This window comes from Mustela nigripes, chromosome 4 (assembly GCF_022355385.1).
Source record: "Mustela nigripes isolate SB6536 chromosome 4, MUSNIG.SB6536, whole genome shotgun sequence".
In the NCBI taxonomy this organism is placed as follows: Eukaryota; Metazoa; Chordata; class Mammalia; order Carnivora; family Mustelidae; genus Mustela; species Mustela nigripes.
Genome location: NC_081560.1, coordinates 167,616,426 through 167,639,949, shown reverse-complemented (window position 1 = coordinate 167,639,949; position 23,524 = coordinate 167,616,426). Strand labels below are relative to the sequence as shown.

Here is a 23,524-nt window from a genome sequence, read left to right as displayed (position 1 = left end):
AAAAAAAAAAAAAAAAAAAAAAAAGAACATCAGCTCAGGGGCAGGCAGACCTGATCTTAGGCTAGGCTTAGGCCTCCTATTCAATATGGAATCCGAGGCAATTTACCTACACACCACCTCCTCCAAGCCTCAGTTTTCTCATCTGTAAAATGGTGGTAAGTTAGTGCCCCCCTTAGATGTTATGGTGAGGAGTGACATAATCATGCATGAATAAACAAAAGCTCTTATGATGAGAAAACACAGAGATATCCAAACCTCACATCTACAGATAGCAGATGCATCTCTCACAGAAAAAAATCAACGGGATCCCCCACCTGCCACCCTTCTCAGAAGAGAAACCAAATCTTGTGCCCTCAAGTCCAAGTTTTCATTATCCCCTGACATGGCATGGAGGAGTTCCCGTGATGAGTGTCCTAGAAGTCTGAAAAATGTTAGGGAGCATCACTTTGTTCAAGAAAACTAACAGGATGGACTAAACCAGTGGAATCTGGCCAATGAAAACTCAAAACAGGCTATTTTAAGGCATAAGGAAAATAGATCTGACTTACAGCAGGAAGGAACAAATCGTTCAGTATTTATGGATTCCAGACAGCATCAAATCTTCTTTATATTCACAAATGGATAATAATTATGCAAACTTTTACCACTGGCTTCGAAACATATACCTCCAGCTTATTATTGGCCTTCATGGTACAAATCAGAACGAAATCTAAATCGACTGACCCTGGAACAAGTATAGCTTTTCTGTTTACAGATGAGCGGTGCTCTTGGGAAAGTCCTTGTCAAAACACATCACACAGAGATATTTACTGGAATCCATGCTAGGTCCTTTGGTAAAGCGATATTTTGAAAATGAATAACTGCTTAGTAATTGGTATGTATTAGTATATATGCTTAAAGCTTTTTACTTACTCAAAGTAGGAGTATGTCTTTAATATACATGTTACAGATACAATTAGTTCTTATATAAACACTCAAAGGAATTCAAGCCCTATCAAAGTACACAGTACAGGGGCACCTGGGTGGCTCAGAGGGTTGAGGCCTCTGCCTTTGGCTCAGGTCATGATCTCAGGGTCCTGAGATCGAGCCCCGCATCGAGCTCTCTGCTTAGCAGGGAGTCTGCTTCCCTTCCTCTCTCTCTGCCTGCCTCTCTGCCTACTTGTGATCTCTGTCTGTCAAATAAATAAATAAAGTCTTTAAAAAAAAAAAAAAAAGTACACGGTACAATAAAAAGTCAGGATGAGGGGTGCCGAGGTGGCTCAGTCGTTAAGCGTTTGCCTTCGGCTCAGGTCAGGATCCCAGGGTCCTGGGATCAAGCCCTGCGTTGGGCTCCCTACTCAGTGGGAGGCCTGCTTCTCCCTCTCCCACTCCTCCTGCTTGTGTTCCTTCTCTCACTGTGTCTTCTGTCAAATAAACAAAAAATCTTAAAAAAAAAAAAGGTCAAGATGAGCATGTGGATGGAACAGATGAGGCATCACTGATCCTCTTCTAGCCTTTCCCACCCCCAAAATACATATTCACATTCCCTCGGACTTTCATCTTTTTTCAAAGACTTAATTATTTATGTCAGAGACAGAGCAGGAGCAGAGAGGGAGAGGCAAAAGGAGAGGGACAAGCAGACTCCCCCCCCACTGAGCAGGGAGCCCGATGCGGGGCTCGATTCCAGGACCCCAGGATCACGACTGGCACCAAAGGCAGATGCTTAACCCACTGAGCCACCCAAAAGCCCCTCTTGAAGTCTTTAAGACCCTCAGTGGAATCGCTCCCTTCCATGCAAACCTGGTATCTTCCAGACATAGGCAGTGGCCTTTCCATTGAGAATCACATAACATCAGTATGGAAGGGGTCACTGGACCTCTTCTAGTGGGACTCTCCTCCCATTTTACCGTGTATTTGCACCACGCTCAGTACCAAGGAATTAAGAGATGCGGTGTTTAAAAAAAAATATATACCATAACATATAAAACATGGAAAATAATAAAACACTAAGACCAGAGAAAACAAAGGTTAGAACGGAAGGTCAAAACAAGGAAGGAAAACGACATCGAGATGTCAATCCTGGGGTCCTGCAGAGTTCCTTAAATAAAGCTTTGAGTTGGACTTGAGTTTCCTGAGCCAAGGGGGAGAGGAAACGGCGCTGGTGAGCTGAGACTGATTCTTGCCTCTCCTGTGGAAGCACAAAAGGACTCTCACTTTTCGGGAGAGGAAACAGTCCCAGGAAGTTAAAGGAGCTCTCCGGTAGCCCAGAATGAAGACAAAATCAGCATTCTCCCCATTCCCAGACCACAGCCAGCTCTGTGCTGCTGAACTTCAAACAGGTAAGTACAGGACACTAATCACAGCAGCTTTGCCAAGTCTCTTGTGAATTCTTTGTTTGTTCTTTCCATTTAAGTATCAGCAAAAAGCTTAGAATCAGCAAACTCTGAAAGCCTCTGGCTTCCCTGTGCGAACTCCCTCCCCAGTCCCTTGTTTCCTCTCTCTCTGGCTTTGCCACCTGCCCCACTGGGAGACAAGACACAATCACGACCAAAAAAAAAAAAAAAGAAAAAGAAGAAGAAGAAGAATTAGAAGAAGAAGGAGGAGGAAGAAAAGAAAAGAGAAAATGAGAAAATTACCAAATTCTCTCCTGGGAGAGGCCTGGCCAGCTCAGTCTGTAGAGCATGCAACTCTCCATCTCCGGGGTTGTGAGTTCAAGCACCACGTTGTGCTCTACAAAAACTCAATTCTCTCCTTCCTCTTCTATTCCATTGATAAAAACGTCTTCAGGCAACTTTAATGAAATAGTTCCCCTGTGTTCTCAGTTTAAACTCAGTCACTTGCTTACAGCCCATTAGCTCCAACGACAGATTTTAGGATACACAGTAAAATAAGCCAGTAAGATTTCACCCTCTCCCTCCCCGCCCCCTCCCCTAAGCGTGAAAAAGCCCGGATGGAAGAACCCCTAGTCTTCTTGGAGGGCCTTCGGGCTCCCCCAGGAGGACCTAAAAAGAGGTTCGCGTGAGAGAGCAGATGGAAGGAAGAAGAGCGTCGGGCTCCCCCTTGTGGCCAGCGATGGTGAGGCGCCCTGGCTGGCTCCCCCAGGAAGTTCACCAAGGAAGAAGGTAAGAGAAATTGTAAGATTTTGGAGAGAGAAGCAGCAACATCATAAAGAGAAGCAAAACCCGGACTTTCTCCCATGAAAGCTTCCTTCTACAGTCTTGGGTAGTGAAGCTCGGGATCAGCTTCACTAACTGTGCTTAACCTTGAGAGGCTGCTGTCCGAGGCACGCCCCTTGTCACTGCCTCCCAAGGAGGACAGATAGCCTGGTGGCTTGCAGAGGCGCTGCTGTCCTTGCTGGGAGAGAACAAAAAAGTGGTTTTTTTTCTTGATGGAAACGGTTCCTAAGAAGCAGAATCCACCCCGCAACCCGCACCATCTGCCAACACATGAGCAAGGCAGGCCCTTCTCCAGAAGCAGCAGAAAAGTGCCCAACTCCAGGGCAGAAACCCCGAGTCCATGAAAGATAAGAGAAGGCTCTCCACATTTCAGATTTCAGGTCCCTGTTATACTGAATGAGGCTGAGGTTGAGCTAATGAGAATGAAGTGATTACCTGTAAAATGAACCAATGGTACAGAAACAAACTTGGAGGACATATAAAACCATTTTTCCTCTGGAAAGAAGCCTCCGACATAGGGTCTGGGACAGAACACGCCTCTCCCGCTGCTCTTCAGGTATGACCTGGAGTCCCTGATGAAGATTCAGAATGCAATTTGTCCACATTTGGGGATTCAAGGACCTTTCTGAAAGTTCTATGCTGGAATCCTTTTAATGGACTTACTCTTTTTGTCAACGTGTGTGTACAATAGTAGCAGGGGAAGCCAGGAGGCCAACGCTTGATGGGTCAAATACCTATAAAGTGATGGATGGTGAAGGAAAATATAAAGGAATGTCTTTAATTTCCCCTAAAGGGGAAGATGACTTCTTATCCGTAAAAGCTGTGGAAGAAATCACAACAGGAAAGAACTACATAGCACAATATTGTTAAACGTTGTATTTCTATTATGTACAAAAAAGATAAGCCAGACTAAAAAACAAAAGAAAACAAACAAAAAACAAGTGTTTTTGAAAAATAGCCAAATATCCTTTATATGTAAGGAGCTCATTAAGGGGAATTTTTACAAATCAACAAGGAAAATCAGGAAGATCTTAATAGACAGAGATGGGTAACAGCCCATTTTCACAAACAAAACATAATGCGGGGGAGCCTGGGTGGCTCAGTGGGTTAAGCCTCTGTCTTCAGTTGAGGTCATGATCTCAGGGTCCTGGGATCGAGCCCCGCATGTGGCTCTCTGCTCAGCAGGGAGCCTGCTTCCCCCTCTGTCTCTGCCTGCCTCTCTGCCTACTTGTGATCTCTCTCTGTCAAATAAATAAATAAAATCTTTTAAAACACACACACACACACACACACACACACAAAGAGATGGCATACTTTGGGGGGAAAGTGTCTATTTCACTAACAATAAAAAAAAAAAATACAAATGAAGTCCACAATAAAAAAACTACTGCCTCTCTCCAAAGCAGGCAAATATCTTCTTTAATGAAATCTCCCCACAGTAAAAAGGGGAAGTGTAAAGAGAATTTTCATATACTGCTGCTGGGGGACAAACAGCACAAGTCTCTGGAGAAGCAATTTAGCAACACAGCTCAAGCCTCTAAAAGTTCTTACCCTTTGATCTGGTAATTCCACTCCTAGAAGTCTGACTCAGACATTCTCAAATAGAGGAACAGACTGCTGTTTCTTGCAGCACCATTCACAATGGTAAACGACTAGAAACAACCTAAATATTCCTTGTGTGGGTGCAGGATAAATAACTCCAGTTTATACACATGGAGAATCACATAGAATGAAAGTGATTATATTCTATTTTTAAAGATTGCACCCATAATACAGAAATACATTCTCATTATTTAAAAAAGCTCAAATGACAGAAAGTAGTTTTTTTTTTTTAAGATTTTATTTATTTATTGGACAGAGAGAGAGACCACAAGTAGGCAGAGAGGCAGGCAGAGAGAGGGGAGAAGCAGGCTCCCCGCCAAGCAGAGAGCTCGATGTGGGGCTTGATTGCAGGACCGTTGGGATCATGACCTGAGCCAAAGGCAGAGGCTTAACTGACTGAGCCACCCAGACTACTAGAAAGTAGTTTAAATGGCAAAGACCTGCTCTTCCCCATCCTGCTTTTGCCCACTCTTCTTTCCTCTCCCAGTAGCAGTCTCTATTAGGAGTGTGATGTGTATCTCTTTAGGCATTTCTCTGGACATTTATTTACATGTATATATACACATATGTACATCTGTTTTCTTCTACAAAAGTGGGATCGTGCCATCTGTATTACTGTGTAATTCACTCAAATATTTCTAGGCAATCTTTTCATGTCAGTACACATAGTTCTACCTCTTTCATTTTTAACTGCTGTATAAAATTCCACAAGAGTGATATGGGAAACAGAGGCAGGAGAAAAGTTATTCAATTTCCTTACCCACTGACAAGCCCTTGAAACAGGCAGAGTGACATTCCTCTACAGACTCAACTGTTTCCACCTTAACACTTTGCTAAGGGCACAAGGCAATCCTAGCCTGACCGCCCCACATACACCAGGATCCTGTGGGTCTACTTTAAAATATAAAAATTCCTTTGGAAACTTCCTTTATCTCTAAACCCTCCAAGATAACATGTTGGCAACCATCCCTAAGCATATGGCCCACCGATATATACCGAAGGGTCTCAAAACTAGGGTTTTATTAGACTGTAATAAATGACCTTTTCCCAACAAGAGCTAACCCGCGAAGGTCCTGGAAACCTTGCTTCCAAAATTCTTTAGAGACTGACGCTCTCCCTGACCTCTTCCCAACTTGCAAGTATGTAATGGGTCACTCCTCACAGCCCTAGGCAGCAGCTCTTTCTTCCCGCAGGTCCTGTCCCTGTGATTTAATAAACCACCATTTTGCACCAAAGATGTCTCAACAATTCTTTCTTGGTCATCGGCTCCGGGCCTCATCCCACTGAACCTCAATTATATTCTAAAACTTTGTCAAGAGGAATGTAATTTATCTAAGCATTCCCTGTCTAATGTACATTAAGGTTTATAATTTTCCATCCTCATAAATAATGCTTCTTTAATAAATGCTCTTAATACATATGAACAAGCATTTACAGGGTTTATAAAAATATGGGAAGACCTTTACATCATAATGGTAGCCCAATTCTATATACACTACAATTTTAACGACATAAAAATATACATAGCAGAAAAGGACAGGAAATAAAAAGTCCAAAATGATACCCACAGCTACTTCTGGGTAATGGGATTATGATTTTTTTTTTTTTTTTGGTCTGAGTTTCTGTATTTTTCTGTACTTTCCATATTCTCTCTAATGAACAAGTATTTCTTCACAATTGGAAAGAGTATAATTAATCTCTAAATAATAGGAATAATTATTGGTCTCTTATTTACATGGTGGTAGACGGTATAGCGGAAAGCTCTTAACAGAAAAACAGCAAATATTAGTTTACCTAGAAAGAAGCTGTCAGAATTGGACAATGGATGAAGTTACTCAAGTTGCAACAGCACTAAAACCACTCCATTAGCCACTGTGTATAAAGGGTCATCGGTTCCTCGGTGTGGAAGGATGGTGGTTACCACTAAAAACAGCATATTAGGGGCGCCTGGGTGGCTCAGTGGGGTAAGCCTCTGCCTTCAGCTCAGGTCATCATCTCAGGGTCCTGGGATTGAGCCCCACATCGGGCTCTCTGCTCAGCAAGGAGACAGCTTCCCTTCCAATCTCGCTGCTTGCCTCTCTGCCTACTTGTGATCTCTGTCTGTCAAATAAATAAACTCTCAAAAAAAAAAAAAAGGCATATTAGTAGACATGCTAAATCAGCTAGCAAACCCAAGAGAATTGGCCACATATGTCCAACACAAGAACGTGTACATAAATGCTCCCGGCAGCATTACCTGCAGCAGTCAAAAAGTGGAAGCAACCCCAGTATCCATCAACTGAGGAATAAACACAATATGACATATCCATACAGCGCAGTATCATTCAGCCATAAAAAGCAATAAAAGATGGACCTTGAAACCATGATGTTAAATAAAAGAAGCTCATGCAAGGCTAACATTGTATGTTCCCATTTATATGAAATGTCCAGAACAGGTAAATTCATAAAGACAAAAAGTAAATTAGGGGTTGCCTGCAGCTGGGAAGGTTCTGAAGAAATGGGAAGCCAGTGTTAATGACTAAGGGATTTCTTTTTAAGACGAAGAAATGTTCTAGAATTAACTAGTGGTGATGGTTACACAGCTATGTAAATATTAAACCAAACCACTGAACTGTATGCTTGGAAAGGGTGAATTTGTGGTCTGTGAATTATGTCAATAAAGCTCTTATAAAAAATAGGTAGCAACAATGAATTTAGTTTGTAGACATGGTAAGTTAGTTGATAACAAGATAAACATAGCTTATAAATAGTCTGCTGTACACAAAAGGCTATAGAAAATTATTTTCAGTGAACAATTAGCCAGATATAAACTTTCCTTCCCTCCTGTCCTAGTGACATCCAAAGAGAAACAAGCAACGCGTAAGTAATTTCATTATTGGAGTTAATAAGAATTAAGAAAGAAAAATAGTAAAACTTAACCCAGATAATATGATCTAACTGGGCACAAATGTATTCTTTCTGGAGAGGAGAAAGGACAGATTAAAAATTAAGGTTATAGGAGAAATTTAGAATCAAGAAAATATTTCACTAGAGATGCTCCTGGATGTTGTAGAGACAACTTCTACAAACTGACCTCAGGCAAAGAGCCACATACACAAGGCACAGAATCAAATTTGGAGACATGGGAAATTTGGCATGGAGATACATCAAGGCAGTTTGGGGAATGCCAAGAATTAACAACATCATGTGTCCTGTGGCCCCCAGGAGCCAAAGGCCTCAGGCAGGTTGTCACTCCCTCAGCGTTTTTCCAGAATTCTCGATATCACCGCCCTTCTCTTCTCCTTGGATGGACTTCCGCTGATGACTAGCAGGAGATCAAGGAATAGCCAGCCAGAAGACAGAATCCATTATGCACAGAAACCTTGAACTAGAGCAAAATTCTGAAGCATCAGAGAAATCGGGCTGAATCCTTTCACTGCCCTTGTACTTGAGCCAAGTGCTTCCACAACGCAAACCCTCAGAATGAGGACACTGGCAAGGAGGAGGAGGAGGAAGAACAGCAGCAGCATGGCTGGAAGGTCTGGCACATTCCAACCCACAAGGATAAAACGGAAGTGGGCTCAAAGTGCTCTTCTGATATGGTGAAATCAATCACAAACATTAAAAAAAAAAAGAATAAAGCTAAAAAAGATGAGTACCGCTGACACTGATTCAGTAAAGACGAGAAACTTGGCTTGAAAACAGAAAGCGTGCTCACAGAATGGCCTCCCCGCCATTTTAAAAAACTCCCGAAAATGTTCAGAACGGGAAAGCGAGCAGAGAGGAGGCCGGTTTGATCATGAAAACAGCAGTCATGCATCTCAAACAACTGTGAACCTATTTCAGAAAAATGCCATTATAGAAGAAGCATAATTGACCTTTCATTTTGATGAAACTATTTTTTAAGAAAAAATTCTAAAGTTAGGGGCATTTACGGCAAAACAAGAAACTGTCAGAGTTTAAGGCTGTAAAGGTAAACTGAGCCTTTTGCTTGGCAAAAGATCCTTTCGCATGGCAGAAGATCACATAGTGGTATCTCAACTTGCTTATCCCTCAGAAAGACCATGTATATGTAACACACTTTCAGCTCAAACAAAATCCTGATTACACACAACCATGCAAAAGAGCTGCACATGTCAGGAACATTCTCTACCAAAATTATTCTGACAAGTTTCTATTTCACTAGAATCTCCTCGAGTTGATATACTGTATTTAGAGGATTGGATCAAATAATTCCAGCTAACTGGGCAGGGTTCAGATTCTTATACTGCCTACATGGTATTTATAATTCTTGGTAATGATGGGACAAAACCACATTCAAATCTGCTAGAACAACGCTGAATACTCAGAGGTCCTTAAGTACCATCCGTGAAAGCTACCTACACTTAGGCTAGTTAACTGGTTATTTCTAGAACTCAGCTACTGAAGATAAAGTGGAACTGTGTTCTTCAGGAATGTGCCAGAGCTGACCAACCACCGATGACATCTCTTCTCAACCCTGAGCTTGGAGACACAACATTGGTAGGTCAAAATCAGCCTCTGGTGGGAGTATTTACATCCCTGAAACAGAAAACACTATAAATCAGAGCTTCTTTTTCTTCTGAGAGTCATTTTTTTTAAAGATTTTATTTATTCACCTGGCATACAGAGATCACAAGTGGGCAAAGAGGCAGGCAGAGAGGTGGGGGTGGGGAGGGGAGCAGGCTCCCCGCCAAGCAGAGAGCCCAAAGCAGGGCTCGATCCCAGGATTCTGGGATCACAACCCAAGCAGAAGACAGAGGCTTCAACCCACGGAGCCACCCAGGTGCCCCATGAGAGTAATTTCTCACAGACGATTATTTATCATCCATAAATACTGCAACTGTACAAATCTAAGATAGGCAGCTGGAAGTGTAAATAAATTTAATCTGCTTCCACTTGACAAAGGTCAAATTGAAGAGTATTAATAATCGGTTTTCCCTTAAGAGGGAAATAGCATTCTGATGGCTGCCAACAGAGTTACAACCCACCCATAAAGGAAAGTATCAGTTTCTAGAACAAAGATAAAGGAAGTCATAGAACCACCTTCCAGATTATTCTAGAGGTAAGGGGTAAGGAGCCATATTACTGCCAGATTGCTCTTTGACTAACCTATCCATAGTCACTTTCCCCTCTTTCTTATAGGACCCTGATTTTATCCAGGGTGCCCCCCTCGAAAAAACTACATTTCCCAGCCTCTCCTGAACATAGTTCTGCTACAACTAAGTTCTGGCCAATGAGATTTAAGTAGTCATTGAGTAGGAATTCTGGGAAAGCCTTTTTTAAAAATTTACTTGAGAGAGTGAGAGAGAGTGCGCGCGTGTGCACGAGTGGGGGAGGGGCAGAGGGCGAAGCAGACTCCCCACTGAGCAGGGAGCCCAACGTGGGGCTCCATCCTCACACCCCAAATCATGACCCCAGTCAAAGGCAGATGTTCAACTAACTGAGCCACTCAGGCACCCCAAAAGCCTGTGAATAAAGGGGCATGGCCCTTTGCCATTTTTCCCCTCTGTTCTCCTTTCTGTAACCTGGAGCATGGATGTAATGTCTGCAGTTCAAGCAGCCATTTTGTCATCTTGAGGATGAAAGACTTGTACTCAGGATGACAGAACAGATGGAGAGAAAGATCTTCAGCCCCTAGTAACTATAAGAAAGCCATCAAAACAGCCCTGAATTGCACTACCTCTGGCTTTTTTGTGTAAGAGAATAAATCCTTATAAAATAAGTTCACAGTAGGTAGGTCCCTTTTATTAGCAGCCAAACAAAATCCCTAAGGAATCTAAAATCTTAGCCTCATCGGCAGGGGGTATAGACAGAAGCCATACAGAGCTACCACCTAAGGAATGTGGTGATTCAGGGAAAGGAAGAAACTCATCACATGCCCTTCCCCCTTCCTTGCCAGATTTTTTCTTTTTTCTTTTTTTCCCTAGAAATGACACAATTTTATATATTTGAAAAAAAAAAAAACCCTCAAAGAATATACAATAAATATCAGAGCAGGATACAGAATCAATATGTAAAAATCCAGTAGCAGTCCATACCCTATCAATGAAAAATCTGAAAAAAACTAAGAAATCAATTCCATGTACAATAATACAAAAAAATATATCTAGGAATAGATTTAATAAAAAATGCAGGATTTTTACACTGAAAATACAGTTTTAAAATTAACTAGAGAGGGGGCGCCTGGGTGGCTCAGTGGGTTAAAGCCTCTGCCTTCAGCTCAGGTCATGATCCCAGGATCCTGGGATCGAGCCCCCGCATTGGGCTCTCTACTCAGCAGGGAGCCGGCTTCCCCCCTTCTCTCTGCCTGTCTCTCCACCTACTTGGGATCTCTGTTTGTCAAATAAATAAATAAATAAATCTTTAAAAACATTTTAACTAGAGAGGATAAAAATAAATGGAACCAAAACAGTATGGTAGTGGCACAAAGTCAGACATGTAGGTTAGTGGAATGGAACAGAGAGCCCAGACATAAATATATTTATACAAGGAATTAGTGCCAGGAATATAAATTAGTATAGCCACAATGGAAAACATTACGGAGATTTGTCAAAAAATTAAGACTAGAACTACCATATGAACCTGCAACTCCACTTCTGGATATATTATCTGAAAGAAATGAAATCATTATCTCAAAGAGACATCTGCACACTCATGTTTATTGCATCATTATTCACAATAGCCAGATATTGGAACAACCTAAATGTTCTGTGTTGGATGAATGGATGAAGAAAATTTGGTATGCATGGTTTTTTTTCACTATTGTTTCCATTTAAATTCAATTATTTAACATTTCATGTATTATTAGTTTCAGAGGTAGAGTTCAGTGACTCATCAGTCTTATTAAACCCAGTGCTCACTACATCACGTGCCCTCCTTAATGCCCATCACCCAGTACCCTATCTCCTCTCCCTTTCCCCTCCAGAAACCCTTGGTTTGTTTCCTATGATTAAGGGTATCTTATGATTTGTCTCCCTCTCTGATTTCATCTTGTTTTATTTTCCCCTCCTTTCCTCTATGCCCCTCTGTTTTTTTTTCTTAAATTCCACATATAAGTGAAATCAAATGATAACTATCTTGCTCTGATTGGGTTATTTCACTTAGCATAATATCCTCTAGGTCCATCCACATTGTTGCAAATGGCAAGATTTCATTTTTCTGATGGCTGAGTAGTATTCCATTGTATGTATGTACCACGTCTTCTTTATCCATTCATCTGTCGATGGACATCTGGGCTCTTTCCCTACTGTGGCTATTGTATTCTTGCCACATTTTCAAGAATAATTCTATAGCAGGTGAGTGGAGGGCAAGCACCCACAGGTTAAAATTAGATGACTAGTAGCTCAACTTATCAAAGACTGGCAGAAAGACTAAGTCTGTGAAAACAAGGGTTGTCAGGGGGCCCAGGCTGGGGACCCTGCATTGCTTCTTGCACTGTATCTGATCAGGAGAGGGGCCCCTTTTCGTACCTCTTCAAGGTTGCAGAATTCCTGACGCAGGGCTAGCTTCAGATCAGCACATTCTCTCCCGCATCTCAATGCTACCAGACACTCCTTGGTCAAGTGTGGGACCTAATCAGAGAACACAGGTTCTTAGTAGGGCAGTCTGAGGAAACTCTGGGCACTCCTGCTCTTCCTAAAAATGCAGCCAGAGCTTTATCACTCCAACTTAAGCCAATGCCCACATCTAGGCTCCCCACCTCCTCGGAGGGTCATCCCTGTGGTTCCAGAAATCCACGGTCACCGCACCACGGTAATAAAACAGGGTGCTTTAAAAGGGGTTCTCCAGTGCTCCTTACTTGTTCAGCTACTCCGTGCTGTACAATCTTAGGCGGGGCACTTAACCTCTCTAAGCCTCAGTGTTGTCATCTGAAAAATGGATACAGTAACAGTACCTACCCTAAAGGGTACTTGTGAGCATTAAATGAGTTAACCTTTATAAAGCAGGTAGAATAGTGCTTCATACAGCATAAATGCTCAAGCTATGTCAGCCACTGATGTCCCTGAGTTCCTTTTATCTCTTTTCAAAGAGAACTATCATAAAATTTCCCCATCATTAATTTTCTCTCTTCTTCATATTTCCTGCACAGTTGGGACTGCTGCTCCGAATAAAGGGCAGTCCCCTTTCATGCATTCCCTTCTTCACACCCCAACAATTTTTCTACCTGAAACTTTAGAAATATTTTCTTTAACACACTACCAGTTTTCAGCTCTTCCAACATTCCTACCTGGAGTCACATGGTCCTAACCATGCCATAACCATACCTCTTGAGACTGCTGGTCGAAATAGAAAAGAGCCTATCAGTTACACCTTCCATCTTTAATATCAGAGGGGATAGCCTTACTATTATTCCATACTAGTTACCCTCCTAAGAGACAGGTAATGTTGCAACAAAATGATCGGACCAATGACTTAGTTTCAAAAATAAACTCAAGTTTGGGAAACACATACAAAGTAAAATGGACTGTATGTAAGTAACTTTAAAAAAAAAAAAACTGGGTATACCTTATAGAATAACTCCAATAACATCTTCTGGCGAGCCCGCTCATAAGGGTCATATGGGTACAGCTTTCTCCCCGGGTAAGCGTCATCCAGGTACTCACAAGCGATGACAGATTCGTAGATCAACTGACATTTGCTGTTCTCTAGGACAGGAATCTGGCCAAAAGGGTGCTTTGTATAGTACCACTCAGGCTTGTTTCTCAGGTTAATGTTGACAACTTCATGTCTTAAAAAGCAAAGGGAAAACAAGACAGAACTAGAAAGAGAGGCTTAGGGGCACCTGAGTGGCTCAGTGGGTTAAAGTCTCTGCCTTCAGCTCAGGTCATGATCTCAGGGTCCTGGGATCGACCCCCACATCGGGCTCTCTGCTCAGCAGGGAGCCTGCTTCTTCCTCTTTCTCTGCCTGCCTCTTTGCCTACTTGTGATCTCTGTCTGTCAAATAAACAAATAAAATGTTTAAAAAAAAAAAAAAAAAGAAAGAAAGAAAGAGAGGCTTAGGCAGGCAGACACTTATCCTGAAAGCAGAAGCAATCAATTTATAAAATTTAAGTTTGCCATAAGTTTTCCAAAGTTTAGGTTTTTCCAGAGAAAAATACACAGCAAGGTCACTGTCTTAATGCCTGTAGTTAAGATGTGCTAAATGTTTTCTCTGCCTTGTCTCATGTGCTCCTTGTGATTCCTGGCTCCAGGAGTTTCAACCACCTGCCCATTATCACTGCGAGGAAACATCAGAACCGCGCTGAGAGCCAGGGAGTCGGACTCAGAGGGCACGCACCTAACCACAGCATTCCAGAGTTTCCAACATCTTAACACTTGCAAATGCACATCTGATATTAACAGGTCACAACAGAATATGGTAAATGTCTGAGTTAGGACTTGAATTCTGGCATCAGACCTCCTAGGGTCTGGACAGTCTAGCTTGTGATGCTGGCCAAATTCCTTAGCCTCTCTGCGCTCAATGTCCTTAATTGGAAAATGGGGGTAATAATGGTACCCATCTCTTGGCACTGCTGTGAGGACTGATTGAGTATGTCTGAAATGCTCAGGACAGTGCCTAGGTACATGAGCATCAATAACCTTCTTCTTATTCTTATTATTATCATTAGAGGCTCAAGCCTATAAAGTTACCAGAAGTGCTCACCTATGTTTAAAAGATTAAAGGAAACAAATGAGTATATTCTTTGCTCCATCAAGGAGATGGTCTTAAATCATAAAGCAGTGGTTTTCAACAGGGAGTGATCTTGCCCCATTCTGCAGGGACACAAGTCAATGTCTGGAGACATTTTTCGGCTGTCACAGCTAATGCAGAGGCGCCAGGGTGCTCCTAAAAGTCCAACAGTGCACAGGGCAGCGCCCCATCCCAACCCAAACACATGTACACACAAAACGAAACTACCTGCCCCAAAATGTCAACAGCGCCAAGGCCGAGAAACCCTGCCCTGAAGAAATATTTACATTGGTTCCTAAGCTACCATTTTGTCACTAAGGGTAAAACATCGGGCTACTGTTCTCTAAATTTTATTTGAAATACGTAACTGTTATTTTAAATAGGTAACCTTGGGGACAAGGAGACTTGAACAGTAAGGAAGAATCTGGAAATACATTCCATATACACTCAACAAAGTAGAATTACGTAATTTTGTTTAATACGTCTCTATATTAGTATTTCTCTGACATGAATCTGAAACTCTGAAGTCATCCCTTAACAGGATGGGCTCTTCAAGAGTCAAAAGCCTCACTTTGGCTTTGAGGCCAGCTGCCTGCCCCCACCCCAGTCCATGCTCCAGCAAAGTGGCTCTGCCTCCCACATCCAGACCTCCCCGGCAGGTGCTGGTTTTACAGAATTCCTTCTGGAAGAAAATGGATCTATTTTTCAAGTACGCCAGAACCTTAAAGAGGCCTCCTGCCCGAAGTTTGTTCTATGTCATTGTTTGGAACTATTTGTCCGTTCATTCAAAAAAAATATTTTTGAACACCTACCTTGCACCAGGCTCTCTGCTAACTCATGAATAAAAGAGACAAAAGCCCCACCCTCAAAAACTGACAATTTAGCCTTTGGGGGATGGCGGGGGGGGGGGCGGGGGGCGGGAGGGAGCGGTGGAAGTGGGGCTGGGTAGAGTGGAGGAAAGAAGGACTAACAAAACTGTTGGAGGCGGGAAGCGCTAGGAGGAAAGCGAGCGCACAGAAGGCGCCGGGGCGGGGGTGAGGGGGGTGGGGCGGGGGGTGGGGCCGAGGATGGAAGCAGGGGGTTGGCTGGCTGGAGCGGTCCGGGAAAGCCTGGGGAGCCCCGGCAGTGCCCAGCCTTCGGCTTCGAGACGCGAGGGAGCCTTCTCACCAGGAGTAGCGTTAGGTCTGCACTGAGCTGTCCTGAAAGTTTCAGGCACAGACTCGGCTCCACTCGGAAGAAAGCTGGGGCGTTGCGGACCGCCTGCTACAGAACCCGCCCAGGACTAACCATTTAGGAGCCCCTCTGAAGTCTGAGCAGGGCGCCCCAGATTCTGAACACCCCGCGCGCTTGCGCGGCTCTGACCTCCGGCTTCTCACCTGATGCCTTTGGCCCGGAGGACGAGGCGCGTCCTGTGCGCGTAGGGGCAGAACCTCATGCTGTAGACACGGATCAGGCCGTCTGGGACCGGCCCGGGGGGGAGGCTTCCTGTGGGGGGAGACGAGGAGGCAGGGGTCCGTAAGCCCACGGGGAGAGGGGCTCACTCGCTTCCCCCGGGATCCCAGGAGAAGTGCGCCCGCCCCGCCTCCCGCGTCCGAGAAGACACATTTGTATGTGTCTTTTGCGCAAGGATCCCTTCAAATCCCTCCCCGCCGCGCTGGCCTGGGGGCCAAGGCCGAGCAACCCTCTCTCCAGAGCCAACTTTCCCAGCTACGCGGCGACCCCAGTCCGGGACCGTGGTCGAGGGGTCTCACCTTTCCCAAAGGACCTAGTCGCATCCTCCATGATCTCCCAGCGTGAGCGAGACGTAGAACGCTCGCCGAGGCCGCAGGCTCCGAGAATAGCCGCGCTCCAGCGCGCCCCTCCTGCCCCAAATTCAATTTTTGAGTGACTGAGCTCAGGGGTGGAGGTGGCGGTGAGGGTGAGGGGGGCTGTCGGCGACGAAGGGGCAGAGGGGAAAGTGATCCGGGATAGGAGCTAGGATAATTTAACCAAGAGACACACTTCCCCCCATCTAGAGGCCCCAGAGTTGAGAGTGGGCAAGAAACCCCTGAAAAGTACTCCTTCCTTGCCTTGAACACGTGGGCAGCTCATTCAGTGGGGGGTCTCTTCCACATCAAAAAAATCCCCGAAGAATGGGCATTTGAACTCCAGCATGTCTTTCAAGGGCGTTTAATAAAACTTGACCAGGGTAAGTTTCCCTGGTTAAGTTGGGAAAGTTTCTTTCCCATCCTAAGCCCTCCCTCCTGCCTCTCTAAGACAACTGGACGCAACCTCTCTATAATGAGTAAGCCTTGTTTGTTTGCTTCATATAAAACCAAATTTCCTCAGGATATAGCAGATAAGTAAGAAAACCTTGTTAGCGTTGAGACCTTGCGTAACCTTGGCAGTGAATGCCTCCTTAAATTTGGTGCCCTAGACCCCACACTTGCTTCACCTTTAGTTTGGGCCCTATTTGTGAGACTTTGCCCCAGCTATGGAAAACAGGTGATGAATGTAAACATTCTTGACCTAGAGGCAGAAACAAATTTGTGAACTCTTTCCACCTGCAGCATACATCGCAGAGAAAACTCTTTCTGATTGCTAGAGAAAACATGGCCAACAGCCCAGCCATGTGCCACTTGGAGAGCTCTTCCATCCACCTTGGATAAAAGAGGTAGCTGGCCTTTGCTCAGACCCTGATAGGCTGAGATCTTGAAATTCATCGGGTGATAAAATAATTCCTTTAATTTTACACGACTTAGTGGAAATGGGAATTGCTTGTTGATGGACTATATAAGATTGACAGATAAAGAAGGAAAGAAAATTATGATTATGTCCCACTCACACTAATTGATTTCCACTGACTACCTTCTTAGATTCCCATGACTACTCATGGGCAGGTAGTATTATTCCTATTTTACAAAATAGAAAACAGCCTCAGAAAAGTGAAATTTCTCCAACGTGATCAGCTAGAGGGGTCAAAGAACTTTAAAAGCCTAAAACCTGACTTACTGTCTTGACCTCTAAAGATGGTTAACAGTATGAACAGGAAAGAATGTAAGTCCTGGAAAAGTGGTAGCCCATAATAGCTGCTCAAATGTTAGCTGAATCCGAATAGCTTTGTTAAAACGACAGAACCTAATTATGTAATTATGAATGGGTCACTATTGGCCTTCGGAATTCCAATCTATTTAGAAATTCTTGGTTAATAGGTTAACATTTTTTTTCCACAGAATAAGAATCTTTTAAAATCTTCAGGATAGTGACTCAGTTACATTTTTTGCTAAGTCAGAGTGACTTCATGTGATTTTGAGGAGCTGTCACCTTGTAAGAATAGGAGAATGGCAAAAATGTTTGAATAAGTGTTCTTTGAAAATAAATGCATGTATGTCAGCAAGACATCTGGTATTGGAAAAGATAAACTGACTTGCTACGCTAACAATTTTGTGCATTGGGAGACAGATAAAATAACAGGATGATTACTGTTCTGGAGCTAATTTTGATCAAGAGGAACAAACTGGGTGGTAAAATTAAAGCAGTAAACATAACCCTGTCATGGGGGATTTTCTGGTAGACAAGCAGAAGACTCCCAGGCAGACAAATGTATCTCCACATAAAGAACAGATTTCAGGGATGCCTGGGTGGCTCAGTGGGTTGGACCTTTGGCTCAGGTCATGATCTCAGGGTCCTGGGATCAAGCTCCGCATCGGGCTTTCTGCTTACGAGGGAGCCTGCTTCCCCTCTCTCTCTGCCTGCCTCTCTGCCTACTTGTGATGTCTCTGTCAAATAAATAAATAAATAAGTAAAAATCTTTAAAAAAAAAAAAAAAAAAAGAAAGAAAGAAAGAAAGCAGATTTCAAAGAGTTGAGAAAATATATCCAGATTCTAAAGGGGAGGGCCATAAGAGGAATGTGAAATTGTTAAAATAAAAATAAATGATTACTTACATGTATTTGATGCTTTATGTGTATTCAACTCATTTAATCCTTAAAATAGTCTTATTAGAATTCTATAATTTCATTTTTTTAAAAAGACTTTATTTATTTATTTGACAGAGATCACAAGTAGGCAGAGAGGCAGGCAGAGAGAGAGGGGGGAAGTAGGCTCCCTGCTGAGCAGAGAGCCTGATGCAGGGCTTGATCCTAAGACCCTGAGATCATGACCTGAGTGGAAGGCAGAGGTTTTAACCCACTGAGCCACCCAGGCGCCCCTATAATTTCATTTTTAACAGATGACTAAGCTGACGTTGGCAAGGTCAAGTCACCTGTCAAAAACCTTATAACGAGTTTAAGAAAAAGAGGAAGGACTGTGAAGCCTGGAAGTTCAACTCCTAGGGCAGGACTGCAACCAGAATCTTACCTATTACCAGAGATAGCCTAACTTTTCTGTAAAAGTCGAGATAGTAAATACATGAGGCTTTTCCCGGCCATCTTGTCTCAACTGCTTATCTCTACATTTTAGAGTGAAAAAGCCATAGATAATATATTAATGAACAGGGATGGCTGTGCTCCAATAAAACATTATTTGTGGATGCTGAATTTAAATTTTATATATATTTTTAAAAGGCCTTTTTTTTTTTAGAGTAGATTCAGGTTCACCACAAAACCGAGAATATATGGAGTTATCCCATATACTTACTCACTACCCCTACACAAACACAGCCTCCTGCACCATCAACATCCCCCATCAGAGAGGTACATTTTCACAACTGACAACCTTGGACGGATAAAATAATGCCCAAAGTCCATAATTTTCATGAGGGCTCACTCGTGGTAAATTTCGTGTAATTTTCATGTGGCACAAATTATGATTCTTCTCTTGATTTTTAAAAACCATTTAAAAAGGTAAAACCTGGGGCGCCTGGGTGGCTCAGTGGGTTAATCCTCTGCCTTCAGCTCAGGTCATGATCTCAGGGTCCTGGGATCAAGCCCCATATTGGGCTCTCTGCTCGGCAGGGGGCCTGCTTCCTCCTCTCTGCCTGTGTCTCTGCCTACTTGTGATCTCTGTCTGTCAAATAAATAAATAAAATCTTAAAAAAAATAAATAAAAATTAAAAAATAAACATGTAAAACCCATTCTTCACTCTTGGGCTGTACAAAAAACAGCAGTGGACTGGCATTGGCCTGCTGGCCTTAGTTAGCCCATCCGAGTCTACAGTGACAATGACTGAATTAGCTATGGACAAACTGGGAATTCCATTTGTAAAGTGGATCACCTTTTTACTATGCCAGAAGAGAACATATGTCCAACTTTCTTCCCCTAAGGGAAACCAACTCTAAGATTTGGAAGATATGTATTAAAAGTATATCTGTGTATGGGACGTCACATTCTAAAATATCTGGTGTAGTTAGAAAAGAATAAATAGAACAATGGGAATATTTCTTCCTCTGAAGGAAAGCAATACAGTGTCAAGATTCTTACTTGGCACTATATCTAAACTCTGGCTTTGGCACTTAGGCAAGCTCTCTAAAACCTCTTGGACTTTCATCTTCCTCATCTGTAAAAAGAAAACACGAGTAGTACCTAACGGATAGGTTTTGAATATTGAATGAAATTGTGCACATCCTCAGTATAGTAAAAGCTCAGTGTACTTGAAAACTAATGACTAATATTAGTGAATAAGAACATAATGCACTCCAATTTTGTATCTATAAAGATCAAATACACTGCAATTCTGCTTTGCCAAGCACATTGGAATTGAAATTCAATTCAGGATACTTATTTTGCTAGTTACCAATTTAATGCCAGTTGAATGGGTTGAATGCTGCAGGCTACATTTCAGTAATGTGGTTTTTAATCTTACCACTGAATGCTAGGGTTTCCCTGGAAAGATTTTAATTACAACCTTTAAACTTATCCCTACTTGCTTTTTAGGAACTAATATGTACCTTTTTGAAATCCTATAAGCAAACTTTCTTTCTAATGTTATTATATCATGTTTATACTTCTATTATACTGATTCACTCAAGCAAAAAACAAAACACCACACACAACAAATGGTAATAACACCACATGAAACCTACTCTAAATCTATTTCTAGCTACCTGAGATATAATCGGATCTGTTTTGAAAATATGGGAAATTTCAGTCATGGGTGACAATGGCTCGAGTCTTCCAGGAAAAGAATGCTACTGCAGAAATAATTTTTTTAATTACACAAGTCTCTGCTTTGAGAAAAGGAGAGAAAGTGGAATTTATATTTTGCAGTTTTTAAAAAAAATTTTTTTGCCACACCAATCTCTGGCAGTAGCAGAAACTGGAGGACATTCCTCTTAATATTTCAGAAGCTAATTTACATGAAAAATTATGTTACTGGGTGTTCAAAAATTGTTCACCAAGTTCAAAGAGTGAGGTAAGTAAGGGAAAAGGCTCTGTTTTCAAACAGGCCCAAACTCAGGATTGTTTCCAGGAAGTTAGGATCATAGGGAATCTTGTGTTCTAATGCCTTTGGGACTTTTTTGCTCCATTTTTATTGAGATATAATTGACAGACAACTCTGGATGAGTTTTAAGTTACACAGCATAATGACTTGATTTACCGAAAATGTTGAATGATTACCACAATAAGTTTAGTTAATATCCATCTCCTCATAAAAAAAATTCTCCCCATGAGATCTTTTAAAATCTACTTCTTCGCAACTTTCAAAATATACCACACAGGAGCATTTAATAAGTCATCTCGTTGTACCTTACATCACCAGGACTTATTAACTGAAAGTGTGTACCCTCTGACCACCTTTTTTCCACCCCTCACGCCCCCCCCCAACCTCTGCAATATATCAAATAAGATTACTAAAGTTATCAGAAGTGGAACTTCATCTTCCCATGAGGGAAAACTGAGTCAAAGGAGACTCTGTTTTTAAGTACTGGATTCTGCTTTCCTATTCTGATTTCTCTTTACAGCTTGGGGGATCAAAGAAAGAAATTTAAAACATTTTAATATGGTAACATTTGAATGAGCAAAAGCAGATTTTCAAGATCCTGAAATCAGGCCAAGTCAAATGTTTGTAAAGTCCAAACAATACATACTATGTTTGGAAAAGGAACACCAACACTTCCTGTTAAATCTCAGCCATAATAGTGGTGTGTCATAAAGGTGGGTACTATCCTCTCCTGACTCCACCTCTAAATGCTAGTGAAGACAGAAAGACCCTGGTGGAAGCAAGTGTAAACTCATCTCTAAATGACTGTAAGAATTCAGGCTGGATGTGAATGATCTTTTCAGTATTTATTAGCTTGGTGACCTTGGGAAATACACCATTTTCTATGCCCTGATATTCCTTCCACAATTTAGAGCTAATAGTACCAATACATTCTGCGGTTTGAGGAGGATTACTTCAGATGCTGGTTGAGAGGCATTTTCTATCTAGTAAGCATGTATCCTTCGCCATTATTTTTATTAGTATTTGAATGTACCAGGAAAGTCCCATACGTACTCACAAAGTGAGGACTTTCCCGTGGACAGAATTCCCCTGGCTGCCAGTGACCCGCAATGTAGCTAACCTAGCGGTGCCCAATGCAGGGCTGAGAATTCCTGATTTGAGGTCATCTTTACCTGTCTCCAGCCAAAGCAGAAAAATTAGAACAATTTAGTGAGTCCCCCCCCCCCCTTAAAGCTAAAGGCATTCTCATTAAAGACCTGGTCTTTAAATGATAAGACTGTGCGCTTTTCTTGGTGTTGAACTCTTTGATGAAACTTTGATGAAGATAAGTCATTGTATTTTTCTTTTAAAAGTGTTGGCAAACCCGAAATTCCTGAACAAATTCCGCAAATCCAGAATTGACCTCAAAGCCCTTCTCCCTTCCGAAGCCTCGCAGACCGGACAGACCCACCCCGGGGAGGTGATAGAGAGTCGCCCCGAGGGGCCTCCGCGCGCCCAGCGGACGGAACCGGACGCCGAGCGAGGCCGCAGCGGAGGGCGGTGGCAGCCGAGGGAGGCGGGGCCCAGGCGGATCCCGCCCCTTAGAACGCGCTCCTACCCGTAAACCGGCCCCGGCGTTTGCAGCTCCGGCCAATTCTGAAAGCCTTTGGGTGCCCTACGGCCAAGCTGTAGGAAGCTGAGCCAATGGGCGGCCGCGTTACACGCTGCTGGACACCAAAGTCGCGAGTCCTCCCGGTGTCTGTGGCTGGCCAAAGTGGAAGCCAGGTAGTGGCTGGTCGTTGGCACCTCTGCGCCCGGGTCTACATCCGACTGAAATCCGCCCGCAGCCGACCCGGGCCTGGAGGGTGGGGCAGGCGGACGGCGGCAAAGATGGGGCCGCCGGGAGCCTGGGCGTTGGTGGCGGCCGAGGGTAGCCTGCGGGAAGCCTTTTGTGAAGTCAACCGGTTCTCACTGCCTCTCAGGGTGCGGTCCCTAGACCGCCTGCATCACTGTGGGGTGGGGGCGGGGGGGGGGGGGGGGGGGAGCTCCTTTCAAAGACGGACTTCGCGGCTCACCCTAGCCCCACTGTGTCGGAAATCCAGCGGCGAGCCTCAAGGTGATTGTTATGCGCTCTTACGTTTAAGAATAAGTACCGGAGAGAGTAATGGGGCGGGTCGACGGCTCCCTGATTTTGACAGTAAGATCCGGGTGCTGGCTGTGTTCTCCAGATCTTACCGCCTCTTAAGGACTCACAACCTCGGGATCTGGGTTGAAATCATCTGTAGAATGAAATGATGCTCTCCGACCTACCTTCTCCTCATGGAGGTGAGGTGATGATCAAAATTTTAAATAGAAGCCCGGTGGGCCATGGACGCGTCTGGAAGATGGGATGAGTATTTCTGAATTACTCATCCAGACTTGCGCTGAATTGATGGATGGGGTCTTCACAGTATTTAATTACATCGATGGCGTCCGCCTGCTAGGTACCCAGCACTGGAGTTGGTAGGAAAAGTCTGAAGGGGATTGAAATTGGAGATTGGGAGACCAAATAGGAGGACACCTAGTCACCTGACTTTGAGGTGATATGAGTCTGGTCCTCAGTAGTGACAATGGGAATATAAAAGGCAGTGATGCTGATGGCAAGAAAAGAATGAGGAATTGAAAACTGGAGCGGGCAGCTCTTGAAACAAGGTATCTAAGTGGAGTGTCCTATAGGCAATAAGAAATCTAGGTTGAAGTCCAGTTCTCACCAGAGAT

The 23,524-nt window shown here is 43.3% G+C and overlaps 1 protein-coding gene across 2 annotated transcripts in view; it reads right to left on the bottom strand.

Moving 5' to 3' along the window:
* Positions 1-22,470, bottom strand: part of LOC132016759 (glutathione S-transferase omega-2) — a 25,380-nt gene extending 2,910 nt beyond the window's left edge. The window contains exons 1-6 of one of the 2 annotated variants that reach the window (XM_059398513.1): positions 22,386-22,470; positions 16,179-16,289; positions 15,804-15,912; positions 13,263-13,485; positions 12,227-12,328; positions 11,331-11,366 (exon numbers count right to left, since the gene is read on the bottom strand). In XM_059398513.1, coding sequence (XP_059254496.1) covers positions 11,331-11,366; positions 12,227-12,328; positions 13,263-13,485; positions 15,804-15,912; positions 16,179-16,209 — 501 coding nt within the window. In that variant the 5' untranslated portion in view covers positions 16,210-16,289; positions 22,386-22,470. The remainder of the gene's footprint in view (positions 1-11,330; positions 11,367-12,226; positions 12,329-13,262; positions 13,486-15,803; positions 15,913-16,178; positions 16,290-22,385) is intronic. The other variant, XM_059398514.1, reaches the window with a different exon arrangement.
* Positions 22,471-23,524: the final 1,054 nt, after the last annotated feature.